This window comes from Mycteria americana, chromosome Z, assembly GCF_035582795.1.
Source record: "Mycteria americana isolate JAX WOST 10 ecotype Jacksonville Zoo and Gardens chromosome Z, USCA_MyAme_1.0, whole genome shotgun sequence".
Lineage (NCBI taxonomy): Eukaryota > Metazoa > Chordata > Aves > Ciconiiformes > Ciconiidae > Mycteria > Mycteria americana.
In genome coordinates, this window is record NC_134396.1 from 31,304,192 (window position 1) to 31,319,012 (window position 14,821).

Sequence of the window (14,821 nt, forward strand, 5' to 3'; positions counted from 1 at the left end):
AGTAATGGCCTGAAAATGAAAAAAAGTGGCTAGAGTTTTGATTTCCTTTTATCTTTCAGTAGCATTTTATTTCACTGTACTGAAGTGTTATTGTCTACACTTCAGAGCCAGGAAGAGTGAAGGATGTTCTCTAAAAATCTCCCTGCAAATTAATAGTATTCCTTCACTGCGAATGGTCTGTTTTGCTAGTGACAGTATTTGGCAGTATTTGGAGATTCACTTACAGATAAAGAATTGTTCAGATGTGATCTTTGTTCTTAAAACTGCAGACTCGTTCTGTATCTTTCAATGTAGACACAAGTTAGCATTAATGCAGCTTTCCCTTTTTATGAACACAGTTGCACGCTCTGTTGTTGACCAAACAACTGACAGAACAAGGAGCCTTTGCATACCAATCTGCCATAGCAAAACCAGATCAACAGTTTTGATGTCTTCACCAAAACAGATGTTCTCTAGTATTTTTCCATATAACCAGTTAATTAACTGCTTTAATTATCAAAAACCCCTCTGATTTTGAAGCAAAACTGAGCGTAACATATCTCATATCTAGTGACAAATTATATGTACAACTGACTAACCAGAGCATATCCCAAAATGAGTATCCAAGTCTTTCTTTGTGAGACTACCAGGTAATAAGTTCTTGAGGAAAGACACATGCTGGCTGACAACAAAACAAATACCAAGAAAAAATTCTTGCCCATTCCTGAGTTAATTCTATTGATGTGCATTTAACGAGTGCTGTTTACTTGCCAGAAAATTAAACAAATAACGGGCACTGCTTTAGCAAATCACTAGCTGGCTCAAGTGTTTTTCATGAATTAATCTTTCTTTTTATGAATGTAAGACAGAAAAAAAAGGAGATCTTGCAACCAGTAATGACATCTGTGAGCTCCTTCTGTGTGTTCTGCAATGGCAAAACACTGCCAGGGACTATAGTGAGGGACAGGGTTGCCATGCAGCCCAGTGAAACAGCCCCCTGAAAAGGCATGCTGACCCACTTTCAACTACCAACTCTTGCTGACCCTTTGTTGAGTGAGAGGTTCTTCCAAGTTTTTGTTGTTTTCACCCATTCAGTTCTCATTTCTAAAGGAGCAAGCCTGTCTCTCTCTTTCTCCTTGTTTTTTTCTTTTTTCCCCAGTATGCATGGAAGAAAGGCAGATTGTTTCTTGTGACGGTCACTACTTTAGTTAATTTAAAAAAAAAAAATATCTTCCACTCCTTCCTTTGTTAAGAACATGCTGTGGAAGAAATATGGATCTTGCCATCAACAAAATTATGATACGATTTCTTAAGGAACTCAGTCTGATCAGAGTAATTCATCTATGAAAAACCATACTTTAATTGTTACTCTTGGCAACAGTGAAGGATAATAGTGTAATATTATACTAAATATTGCCACGTGCAATAGTAAAAAAACTGTTTCAGTCTTGCCAGCAGCGGTGTGCAAGCCCCCTTTTGAATTCAGGTTTGGATGTTGTGATTTAATCTAAATCTTTTGCTTCTCCTTCTTCCAAAACCAACAAAGGTTTAAACAGAGCTGCATTTTTATTGGAACCACTTGCTCAGCCTAAGTTGCCAAAATAATTTAGTTAAAACTAGTGCTTTTATTTGGGTTAAGGTTGATTCCTGAGCTCCACAGAGGTCGAGGCACTTAGTTTGTCTTCCTCTTTTTCAACTCCACCATGGAGTCTACAGCAGAGCTCTGCCAGCTCAAGTTGTATTTCCTGAATCCCAGTCCCCCAGTTGAGCTTATCTATGTTTGTGATTTTGCACAAGTTGAGCAGAAACCTTTTGTCACCCCTTTTCCTCACTATTTATCTGCTACAATACATAGAAAAATGTGTGGCTCCAAGGATTCGGAATAAGCAGGCTCCAGTGGTGCAACAGCGCAAGTCCTGCTACCAGTGCTGCTACTGCTGGTGTGTTAGTGTGACCTCTCCTTTGATAACGAGTGATAGCTGCTGTGAAATGCCTCACAGGGTGTTTGCCTCTCTTGGGCAACAAATGGAAAACCATAAAAATATAGAATTTTGGAAGTGAGTTACGGAAAAAAAGTGCTCTACTTTATGCTACTTGAAAAGCATTGTTTGAATTTCAGATAGCTCCAACAAAATGATAATACAGTCACAATCCCCTGCCAAAACTTTTTAAATCCTGGGAAATGTTTCACAATAACAAATACTGTAATGTTATTGAAATTACGGAAGTATGTATTTCTCACTATGTATGTGTTTTTGTGTGTGGGCATGCGCTTGTAAATGGGACAAAACCAGGCTCTTGAATGTCAGAACCTTCACGTGATGAGGGGGTTCGAGTCAAATACCCATTTCTAAATCTGTCCTCTGTAGTTAGAGCCCGGGTTGGATCAAAAAATGAAAGTTTTTTGGTTTGGTTTCTATTCCATTGCAGCAGAAATGTCATAGGTCAGAATGATATATTAAAGATGCTCTATGGTAGCAATGCCTTGATGTGAAATAGATTAAAGCTAGGCTTCAGTTAAAGTGAAACCAGGGTAAAGATTTGATGGTTCTTGTATATTACATTATTCTCTCAGGAGATCCGAGCACAAAACAGTTCAAATCTCATCTTAAAAGCAGTACTGCAGTCTTGGGTGGAATTCTCATGAAAAAAGAACCAGAAATAAGCCATTCTGGGGTTTTTTTTAGATGCAATCAAAACTGAAAGCAGTAAGAATTTAGTGAATGGGAATCAGAAGCCAATCTGTGTTGAAATACAATGTTGTACGGATTCAAGGTCCAGTTTTAACCCATCCTGAAAATATATATCTTATTTAATGGCACAAATATTTACCTCTGCTTGCATTACAAAAGAGAAAAAAGATAAAAAAATGTAGCTTTAATACAAAATTACAAGACTGCACAAAATTATAGAAACCTACATGACAGCTGACTGAATAGTATGATTTCTGTCCCATTAAAAATCCTGATAGCTTAAGATTTGATTTTATCCTAAATCTGACAGAAATCTTAAATATAAATAATGTAGGGTAAATCATATAAAACAGAAATTTGAAAATACTGTTTTGTCATTTTTAATAAAAATTGTCAACAATTCTCAATGAAAACATGGTCTGAATCCAGAAACTGCTGTATCTTCAACTTTAGACTATTTTATCAGAATACTAGCTATGCAAGGAAAAATTAAAACCCACCAATTTACTTAGTTTCCTGCCAGCAGTGCATGAAATAGGACTGAAGGGGGATAAGAAGATCTGGTCAATACATTTTGTAGCTGCTATTTTTGGGTTTAGTCATTCTAAGAGGTTTTCCTTATAAAAGAGAAGATAGGCCCCTTCAGATTGAGCTTGAAAGGTCTCAAAACTATGCACAACATAGGGTCAAACAAACTACTTGAGATTATTTCTTCTTCAAAAATATCAAATAAGATGTTGCCTCTGATGGCAAAGAACAAAGGAAGCTCTCACCCTTATAACCAGCCGCATTGGTTTTCCAGTCGTTAGCATTCAGATGTCCTGCACGTGAAGTCCTGACAATAATATGCTGTATGTCTCTCCAGGTCAGAAAAGGACTATGAAAAAGGGGAAAGACAAAAGTCACAGATCAGACATATTTTACCGGAACGTAGGGATACAAGGTCATGTAAGTTAAAAAATATCCAAACCAAAACAACTCTCATTTCTCTTCTCTGCTTTCCTTTGCTCCATTCAAAAGGATGTATCCTAATTTTACAGAATTAATACATGAAATTGTTTATACAGCTGGGAGTTTCAGTTAAGCAGACTATAACGATATATGATAATATTCTATTACACAAAACTTATGGGCAGATGAAGGAGTACATTTCACACAGAGGTAATTTGTATGACCACCAACTACTGTATGTTATCTACCTTGACAACTGCAAAGGAAAAAAACCCAAAATGTTGGCTTGCTGAAAAGCTTTACTACGTCCTATTAACTGCATGCTCAAGCTGGCAATTCCTTTAGACTTTCAGCTCCTCTTGAAGCTATTTCAGGTGCCTCTGTTGTTATTCATTTGTCTATTACCCCCAGTCTTGGAATTCACTGAAGGTCTATGTGTATTTTTCAAGAAGACCAAGCAGCCAGCACAGAATCTGAATAGTTACAGAGCAAGTGCCTGATTGCACAGATGTGTATTCCTTTAAGGCATTCCTAATAACCTGTCCACTGGGAAGGTGAAAGAAGATGCTGTTTGCATCCTCACTATGACATTAATACCCATTTATCTTGTAGGACTAGAGAAAATCTTTAGGGAGTATAATTTTCTTGTTTCTCTTAGATCCACCCCAAGGAGAACATCTTTTCTTAGAAGATGATCTAAAGGTGCGTGGCCATAATTGGGGTATTTTTTCTTTCTCCTTCCAATTTCTCAGTTTTTCTATCGTCTGTAAGAAGACAAATAGTATTCCATTTAAAAAAGCAGTTTAGTAGATGGAATGATAAACTGAGCCACTACATAATGAAGAGGAAAAAAGTATTGCAGTGTAGAACACCAGTCAGTCAGCATCATTCTCGGAGTATCATTATCTGCCCCTATTGCACACACTGGTACAACTCCACCCAGTTGTAATGATGAAGATAGACCGGAATGAAGTTTATCAAACCCAGCATTTGCTGTCTACACTGTCCAGGACTAGGCAGTCATTGAAAACCTGGGAAACCTTGGTTCAGCTCCTTAACACACACTCTTGTGCCTCTCAGACCAAGAATTCACTTGGGCCAGCAGACAAGTGACTTATTCTCGGCACTTATATCTAAGGCATAGTACTTGGGGTCTGCTTCCACTTGCAGGTAGAAACTACACCAAGGCAACAGCCATATGAGTGTGGGGAAGGACAACCCATGGGTGATTGTGAGTGGACCACTTTCTGGGGTGCCTGGGACATTGCTATCACATGGAGTGACTCTACACATAGTTAATAGAAATTTCAATGAGAAATTTCTTTGGGAAGCAGACACAGGATAACAACAAACATGCAGAAATATCTTGTTCTTCTCTAAGTGCCCCTGTGTCCTGGTTTCAGCTGGGACAGAGTTAATATTCTTTCTAGTAGCTGGTATAGTGCTGTGTTTTGGATTTAGTATGAGAATAATCTTGATAACACACTGATGTTTCAGTTGCTAAGTAATGCTTAAACCAGGCAAGGACTTTTCAGCTTCCCATGCTCTGCCAGGTGCACAAGAAGCTGGGAGGGGGCACAGCCAAACTGGCCAAAGGGCTATTCCATACCATATGATGTCATGCTCAGAATAGAAACTGGGGGGAGTTGGCCATGGAGCAGCGATTGCTGCTCGGGGATGGGCTGGGTGTCTGTTGGTGGGCAGTGAGCAGTTGCATCACTTTTTCTTTTTCCTTGGGTTTTGTTCCTCTCTCTCTCTTTCTCTCATTGTTTTCCTTTTCATTACAAGTTGTTGTTGTTGTTGTTGTTGTTATTATTATTATTATTATTATTATTATTAATTTCAATTATTAAACCGTTCTTATCTCAACTCATGAGTTTTCTTACTTTTGCTCTTCAGATTCTCTCCCCCATCCCACGGCAGGGGAGGGTGAGTGAGTGGCTGTTTGGAGCTTAGCTGCTGACTGGGGCTAAACCACGACAGTCCTTTTTGGCACCCACTGTGGAGCTCCACGAGTTTGAGATAATAACACATTAACGAGAGCGTATTAAGGAATTTGTATCTGTTAGCAGTTGCAGGTCATGATATTGATTCATCTGTTCTCGATGTTAGTTTATCTGATCTGCGCCATGCTCATTTTTTTGCTGTATATGTTAAAGACTGGTGTTGGTTTTTGCACTTTGCTGTGATCTGCAGTGATTAGTGATGCTTTGCCTTGGAGACTTGTTGTTAAAACACTGTCCTGGAGCTTAATCTGGTATTTGGGCTTTGTACTGAAGCCACTACTGTACTTTGGGTACCACCTCGTGGAGACAATTAGCAATTATACTTCTTCCTCTGAGAGGTTTCTTATGGAGGAAACATAGAATGGCACCTTCGCTACTTTCTTCTTTGATGTTTCCTCCTTCATTACAGTAACTTTTCAGTATCTTGAACACCCTTGGGTAGTTAAGGTACTTCTACTGGTACTTCTTGGGAATATTGTTTTGGTTTTGTCTAAGGTTAATAAGCAATTTAAGAATATCGTTCAGAGATCTGCCCCCAGGCTGGATAGTTATGAGTGGCAAGGTGTGTGGGATAGCATGGGCAAATGCCTAGGATGGTGGGCACCTCCAGTGTTTTGGAACTGTGCAGAATCATGAACATGTGCAGAATCCTGAAAAATTAGTAGAACATTTGGAAAAAGTATGCTGTCACCCTGGCAATTCTAGGGAGACACAAATCACTGCAATGTGCTGGGGCCTCGCCCATGCCTACCGAGCCCTGTTCAACACTATTCAGTACCCCCAGGGGGAAGAGAAGGTCTCTGGGTCTGACGACAAAACAACAGGCGCTGTGACTACTCCAACCCCCACAGCAGGCACTGCGGCTACTCCAACTCTAGCAAAAGGCACTGTGGTTACTCCAACCCCCGTGAACAGGCACTGCGGCTGAACCAGGGAACCAACCCATGCTGGTATCAGTCGCTCCTATACACAAGAAGAAATCTTGGAAGCAAAAGTCAGCTGGTTTAGAAAGGGATGATGAAAAAGCAGGGCCATCACAAGGAGAGGAAGAGGAAGAACTCATGGATGAGATGGAAACCACCCGATCCCTATCCCTGAGTGAGCTGCGAGATATGCGAAAATATTGCAGCCATCATCCAGGTGAGCACGTTGTCACCTGGCTGCTTCAATGCTGGGATAATGGGGCCAGTAGCCTGGAATTACAGGGTAGGAAAGGCAAACAGCTGGGATCCCTTTCTAGGGAAGGGGGCATTGACAAAGTGATTGGAAAAGGGGCAGAAGCCCTCAGCCTCTGGAGGCAACTACTGTCGGGTCTGAAGGAAAGGTATCCCTTCAACAAAGGGCAAATGGACCACCATGGAGAGAGGTATCCAGTACCTGAGGGAATTAGCCGTGCTGGAGGTAATTTATGGTGACCTGGACAACGAGCAGTTACCCAAAGATCCAGATGAAGTCCAGTGCACATGACCCATGTGGTGGACGTTGGTACGGACCACACCAGCATCGTATGCCAACTCATTGGCAGTAATGACCTGGAAAGATGAAGAGGGACCAATGGTGGATGAAGCAGCTAGCCAGCTCCAGGAATATGAAGAAAGTCTCTCCTCCTCCCTCATCTTGGCTGTGGAGAAACTGTCCTGGGAGGTCCAGCAACTCAAAGAGGTTAGGTCCTACTCTCCACCTGTACAGACCAGTATCTCAGCTATTAGGAGTCAGCATTCTTCTGCTCAAGAGAGAGGATATAGAGGGTACACACCATGGAGCACCCTATGGTTTTACCTGTGTGGCCATGGAGAGGATATGAGGAAGTGGGATGGAAAATCTACCTCAAGCTTAGATGCACAGGTACGTGAGTTGCAAGGAGGTTCTTCCAGGAAAATTGCTGCTCCAGTTTCCAGCAGGCAGTTTCCCAGACAGAGTAGAAGGGCTGATCTTACTCCTGATTTTAATGAAGGAACTCCTGACTTGTATTTACAAGAAGTGGGTAACGAGTACTGTGACCATGAATGGAGGGGCCCTGCCTCCAGCCAGGTGGAGGAAAGGGACAACCGGGTTTACTGGGCTGTGTGGATTCGATGGCCTGGCACATCAGACCCACAGGAGTATAAGGCTCTAGGGGACACCGGTGCACAGTGTACCCTAAAGCCATCAAGCTATAAAGGGGCAGAACCCATCTGTATTTCTGGAGTGACAGGGACATCCCTCCAGTATTGGAGGTCGAAGTGAGCCTAACTGGGAATGACTGGCAGAAGCACCCCATTGTGACTAGCCCAGAGGCTCCGTGCATCCTTGGCATAGACTGCCTCAGGAGAGGGTGTTTCAAGGACCCAAAAGGGTACCGGTGGGCTTTTGGTATAGCTGCCTTGGAGAGGAGGAAATTAAACAGCTGTCCACCTTGCCTGGTCTTTCGGAGGATCCTTGTGTTGTGGGGTTGCTGAGGGTCGAAGAACAACGGCTGCCAATTACCACCACAGCAGTGCACTGGCAGCAATATCACACCAACCAAGACTCCCTGATTCTCATCCATAAACTGATTCATCAACTGGAGAGCCAAGGAGTGATCAGTAAGACTCGCTCAACTTTTACAGTCCTATATGACCAATGCAAAAGTCTAATGGAGGGTGGAGACTGACAGTGGACTATCGTGGCCTGAATGAAGTCACGCCACCGCTGAGTGCTGCCATGCTGGACATGCTGGACATGCTGGACATGCAGTTCAATACGAACTGGAGTCAAAGGCAGCCAAATGGTATGCTACAATTCATATCGCTAATGCCTTTGTCTCAATCCCTTTGGCAGCAGAGTGCAGGCCACAGTTTGCTTTCACTTGGAGGGGCGTCCGGTACACCTGGAATGGACTGCCCCAGGGCTGGAACCACAGCCCTACCATTTGCCATGGACTGATCCAGACAGCACTGGAACAGGGTGAAGCTCCAGAACATCTGCAATACCTCGATGACATCATCGTGTGGGGCAATACAGCAGAAGAAGTTTTTGAGAAAGGGAAGAAAATAATCCAAATCGTCCTGAAAGCCGGTTTTGCCATAGAACAAAGGTCAAGGGACCTGCACAGGAGATCCAGTTTTTAGGAATAAAATGGCAAGATGGGCGTCATCAGATCCCAATGGATGTGATTAACAAAATAACAGCCATGTCTCCACCAGGCAGCAAAAAGGAAACACAAGCTTTCTTGGGCATTGTGGGTTTTTGGAGAATGCATATTCCAAATTACAGTCTGATTGTAAGCTCTCTTTACCAAGCGATCCAGAAGAAGAACGATTTCAAATGGTGCCCTGAGCAACAACAAGCCTTTGAACAAATTAAAGAGAAGACAGTTCATGCTGTAGCCCGTGGGCCAGTCCGGGCAGGGCAAGATGTAAAGAATGTGCTCTACACCGCAGCCAGGGAGAATGGCCCTACCTGGAGCCTCTGGCAGAAAGCACCAGAGGAGACTCGAGGTCGACCCTTAGGCTTTTGGAGTCGGGGATACAGAGGATCCGAGGCCCGCCATACTCTAACTGAAAAAGAGATATTGGCAGCATATGAAGGGGTTCGAGCTGCTTTGGAAGTGGTTGGTACTGAAGCACAGCTCCTCCTGGCACCCCGAGTACTGGTGCTGGGTTGGATGTTCAAAGGGAGGGTCCCCTCTACACATCATGCAACTGATGCTACGTGGAGTAAGTGGGTCTCACTGGTCACACAACGGGCTCGAATAGGAAACCCCAATGGCCCAGGAATCTTAGAAGGAATTATGGACTGGCCAGAAGGCAAAGATTTCAGAATATCACCAGAGGAGGAGGTGACGCGTGCTGAGGAGGCCCCAGTGTACAATAAATTGCCAGAAAATGAGAAGCAATATGCCCTGTTCACTGATGGGTCCTGTCATATTGTAGGAAAGCACTGGAGGTGGAAAGCTGCTGTATGGACTCCTATACGACAAGTTGTAGGAACTGCTGAAGAAGGTGAATCGAGTCAGTTTGCAGAGGTGAAAGCCATCCAGCTGTCTTTAGACATTGCTGAATGAGAAAAGTGGCCAGTGCTCTATCTCTATACTGACTCATGGATGGTGGCAAATGCCCTGTGGGGGCGGTTACAGCAATGGAAGCAGAACAACTGGCAGCGCAGAAGCAAACCCATCTGGGCTGCAGCATTGTGGCAAAACATTGCTGCCCAGGTAGAGAACATGCTTGTAAAAGTACGTCACGTAGATGCTCATGTACCCAAGAGTCAGGCCGCTGAAGAACATCAAAACAACCAGCAGGTGGATCAGGCTGCTAAGACTGAAGTGGCTCAGGTGGATCTGGACTGGCAACATAAGGGTGAATTATTTATAGCTTGGTGGGCCCATGACACCTCAGGCCATCAAGGAAGAGATGCAACATATAGACGGACTCGTGATCGAGAGGTGGACTTGACCATGGACACTATTGCACAGGTTATCCATGAATGTGACACATGCGCTGCAATCAAACAAGCCAAGTGGTTAAAGCCTCTGTGGTATGGAGGGCGATGGCTGAAATACAAATATGGGGAGGCCTGGCAGATCGGTTATATCACACTCCCACAAACCCGCCAAGGCAAGCGCCATGTGCTTACAATGGTGGAAGCAACCACCGGATGGCTGGAAACATATCCTGTGCCCCATGCCACCGCCTGGAACACTATCCTGGGCCTTGAAAAGCAAGTCTTATGGTGACATGGCACCCCAGAAAGAATTGAGTCAGACAACAGGACTCACTTCGGAAACAGCCTCATAGACACCTGGGCCAAAGAGTGTGACATTGAGTGGGTATATCACATCCCCTGTCATGCACCTGCCTCTGGGAAAATGGAACGATACAGTGGGCTGTTAAAGATGACGCTGAGAGCAATGGGTGGTGGGACATTGAAACACTGGGACACGCATTTAGCAAAGGCCACCTGGTTAGTCAACACTGGGGGATCTGCCAGTTGAGCTGGCCCTGCCCAATCAAAACTTTCATGTACTGTGGAGGGGTAGAAAGTCCCTGTAGTGCACATAGAAAACATGCCGGGGAAGACAGTCTGGGTTACTCCTGCCTCAGGCAAAGTCAAACCCATTCATGGGATTGCTTTTGCTCAAGGACCTGGGTGCACTTGGTGATGTGGGAGGATGGGGAATTCTGATGTGCACCTCAAGGAGATTTGATTTTGGGTGAGAACAGGCAATGGACTGAATGGTATGATGTTAATTGCTATATAATACTGCATGTCATCACCACTATGTTGCTACATGCCATATCAATGGTATTAGAGTAAGAATCACCTAGATTAATGAAGAATGAACTTTGATGAAACTGAGCAAAGTGCAGCAGTGATGGAACCAGAACTGGCTTCAGCATGCAACAGTCCAACCCCACGCACCATCTCTCCTGCCCTGAAAGACTGTTATGAGAGATGGAGCCCAAAGTCATGGACTAAATGAACTCAATCGATATTTTAGAGGGATGGCCCATAGTCTTAGGGAATGATATCTGTGTGCATATACATCGAAAGACAGGGAAGGTGGTGGTGATTAATTGGAATGTATTGGAAAAGGTAGGACCTGGGCATGATGTAGATGGTATAGAGTAAGGGGTGGATACTGTCCTAGTTTCAGCTGGGATAGAGTTTTCTTCCTAGTAGCTGGTATACTTCACTGCTTTGGATTTACTATGAGAATGATGTTGATAACACACTGATGTTTTAGTTATTGCTAAGTAATGTTTACAATAAGTCAAGGACTTTTCAGCTTCCCATGCTCTGCCAGGTGCACAAGAAGCTGGGAGGGGGCACAGCCAGGACAGCTGACCCAAACTGGTGGAAGGGCTATTCCACACCATATGGCATCATGCTCAGGATATAAACTGGGGGGAGTTGGCCAGGGAGCAGCGATCGCTGCTTGGGGACTGGCTGAGCATCGGTCAGCGGGTGGTGAGCAGTTGCTTCACTTGTTTTTTTTCTTGGGTTTTGTTCCTCTCTCACTCTCTCTCTTGTTGTTTTCCTTTTCATTACAATTCTTCTTCTTCTTCTTCTTCCTATTATTATTATTATTATTATTATTATTATTATTATTATTATTATATTTCCATTATTAAACTGTTCTTATCTCAACCCATGAGTTTTCTTACTTTTGCTCTTCAGAGTCTCTCCCCCATCCCACTGTGGGGGAGGGTGAGTGAGCGGCTGTGTGGGGCTTGGTTTCCGACTGGGGCTAAACCACGACACCCTGACAGTGGAAGACACAGCAAAATCTCACTCAGCTTTCTGTTTGATGTACACAAATGAATGTTGTGTGGATTGGCATCCCGCACATATTGTTTCACATCTTCCAGAACTTGTTTTGTCAAGAGAATATCTTTTTGGAAATACTTGAGTAATCAGTGCTTCACGGTGCTTAAATATGGAAGTAGTATCCTGCTTATCCTGTGAGCTTAAATCAAGCTATTAGGAAGCAATCAGTAAATACATGTGATAATCAATTAAAAAATGAGCACTTTCTTCTTCATTCAGGATGCATCAGTTTAGGTTTTCAGGTGACAAATTCAGGTGACAAATTTAGGTTTTCAGGTGACAAATTTCAGCTTCCACAAGCTGCAGCTTTAGAAGGCAGTAGGGACGCATAAGTTACTGCAAACCTGCAGTCAGCTTGCTCCTAGCCTATCCTCTGTGTGCTTGTAGACGTACGTTCATGGAAGTTCCCCTGTGTTGGTGGAATTACTGAAAATTAAAACCAATTTCAGAACCATGGTCCATAATTCCACAGAGGAGAGAAAAACTTGGGACATATAGGACATTCACTCACATATAACTGATTTTTACACATTTGATTTTCCAATAGCCTTATAATCCATATGCTTGAAAACAAGTAGGAGTTGCCTAAAAATGTCAGACTTCTTTTATGTAACAAGATTGTAAAGAATAATGCAAAGACAGGGACCAAACCATTTAACTATATATATTTTTCTCATTTCCTTTGCAGTAGTATGATCTTAATTCTGAGTGTATCTTTTCCAGTACAGAACATTTCCCAGTAGGTGTGTGAGCCATGGGTATGCTGATGTAACGTAGCACCTTTCTATGTACTGCTGGGACACCACAGGAAGCGGCATGTATTCTTCTAGAGTCAACACAGAAAGTCCTGTCTATGCTCATTGTTGAAACAGGAAGAGGAAATGGAATAATCTTAAGAAGGAAGATGATTTTTAAGTGAATCTCTTATTAATTGCAGCCAGAATTTTTTGTAATTTCTTCCAAGCTGTATCAGTTCATGGCCATTTAATTTCTCTCTGTTTTTGTCTACAAGATATAAGGGTATTCCCATGTTTAAATTATTCTGTTATTTTTAAGGAGAGCTGATGCCTTCTGTCGCTGAGCATTTATTAAAGTATTAATATGTCCATAGATAAATTTGTTTTCTTAAAGTGGAATTTCTCACACTAGACAGTTGGACTAGAATGACAGTAATTGTTTATCCAGCTGAGCTGGTAAAAATGACTGAAAAAAAAAATGTCATGGAATGTAAGGAGCATTAAGAGTTTGTAAGATAGGGTATGCTTGGACAGTCATGTAACATCCTTCAAGAAAAAAAATCAATATGATTTTATACCAGCTCAGGAATTTCACTGGGACCCTGTGTAAAGTCTTAGAAAAACATGTTTCAGGCCTTCAGGAAGACATCCAGGAATCCCAAGAGCTGCATTCTTTATAATTTGGAATCTAAACAATCTGTTATTCTATAAAGCAAGCTGTCCCTGCTACTGGTGAAAAATAAGGCACTAAAATCCTCCTCTCAACTTCTAAAGGAGAGATTCAAGATAATCATGGCAGATCTTGAAAACTGAGCCATTCAATGTTGTATCTACCATCCTTATCTAATCATAAAAAATAATGTAAGAACTTCTGGGGCAGAAAACCTTGATCAAAGGTCTGATTTCCAGGACACGACATGGTATACAGTTAAATCAATCTGTCTTTTATGCAACTTCCAAATCTCCTTGCTTACTGTATAATTCATAAGATTTTTATGTTTTCTTCTCAAGGAATGGCAGTTTGGGAATATTTATATCTAAGAGATTTCACAAGATGAGAACAATATTCAAACCAATTTCTGTGGCCTACTATAGGACCTTCACTATACTAAGAATTGAGCTATTGCCAGATTGAAATTTTCTCTTTACAGTAGACAGCTCACTTGAAACAAAATAGGTCTGCAATTGTTTGCCCATAATTTTTTTCAGAAACTTAAAAAAAAAAAAAAAAAGAAAAGAAAGAAACTGGAATGATGTCAAAATAGCAGTTCATTTGGAGAAAGAAGATGGATTTTTTGTTTTGTTTTTTTTAAACAAGATAGTCTAGCAGCCAATTTTAAAGCATCTGGAAAAATCACAGAATTGGTCAAATATTTGTAAAACATGTCAAAATTGGATCCTAAGTGAGTAAACAGTTGTTTGCTAGCCATGTGGGCCCCAGATCCAGACAAGATGTCACTGATGTTAATTGATTTACCACTTGATTAATCTCAGAAGAATTAATGGCTAAACATCTTGAAATGAACAAATGCATTAACAAGAACAGTACTAACTCTGCTTGATAATGGACTGATTTAAAAAAATGGGCAATTTCCTTCCAGAAAATTTTTCTTCAATGTCTCATCTGAAATTGCCTTGGGATTACACATACCAGACAATACTCAAAATCAAACCAGAATAAGCAGAAGTGAGAATAATTACATACAAAAGTTCTTGTACAGCAGCCAAAAAATAATGAATGTTGTGTCCTTAACCAATAGTTATACTCTAAAGTACAGCCCTCTTCTTTCAGGCTTCTCAAAATGTTTATGAAACAAGGTAAATGGGAAAAAATTAAATAGGACAAATATATTAAATTATATTACAGTAATATTCATTTGAGATTTAACTGTATCTTTAAACAGGCTGCTTAGAAATAGTAGATCATAATTTTTGGCCAAATCTGATTTCTTCATTCCACAAGTAGTCTCCCTCGTGACAATTGAGCTAATCCTGGAAATAGTAAAGAATTCAGGCTCTGTCCTTTTGCACAATGATACTGTGCCAAAAAAAAACCCCTGTTCAGAATAAATAATTGGTGCAAGAGAGACAATTAGCTAAAATATCACTCAATGCAATAAACAAAATTTAGGGTGAAACTTTGGTTTGTTTTTTTTTAGCAAAA

General features: G+C 41.7%; 1 protein-coding gene across 2 annotated transcripts in view; it reads right to left on the reverse strand.

The window, feature by feature from the left end:
- PCSK5 (proprotein convertase subtilisin/kexin type 5) overlaps positions 1-14,821 on the reverse strand; it is a 259,698-nt gene that overhangs the window by 107,462 nt on the left and 137,415 nt on the right. For both annotated transcript variants that reach the window (XM_075526631.1, XM_075526630.1), the window contains exon 10: positions 3,446-3,549. In XM_075526631.1, the coding sequence (XP_075382746.1) occupies positions 3,446-3,549 (104 nt within the window). The remainder of the gene's footprint in view (positions 1-3,445; positions 3,550-14,821) is intronic.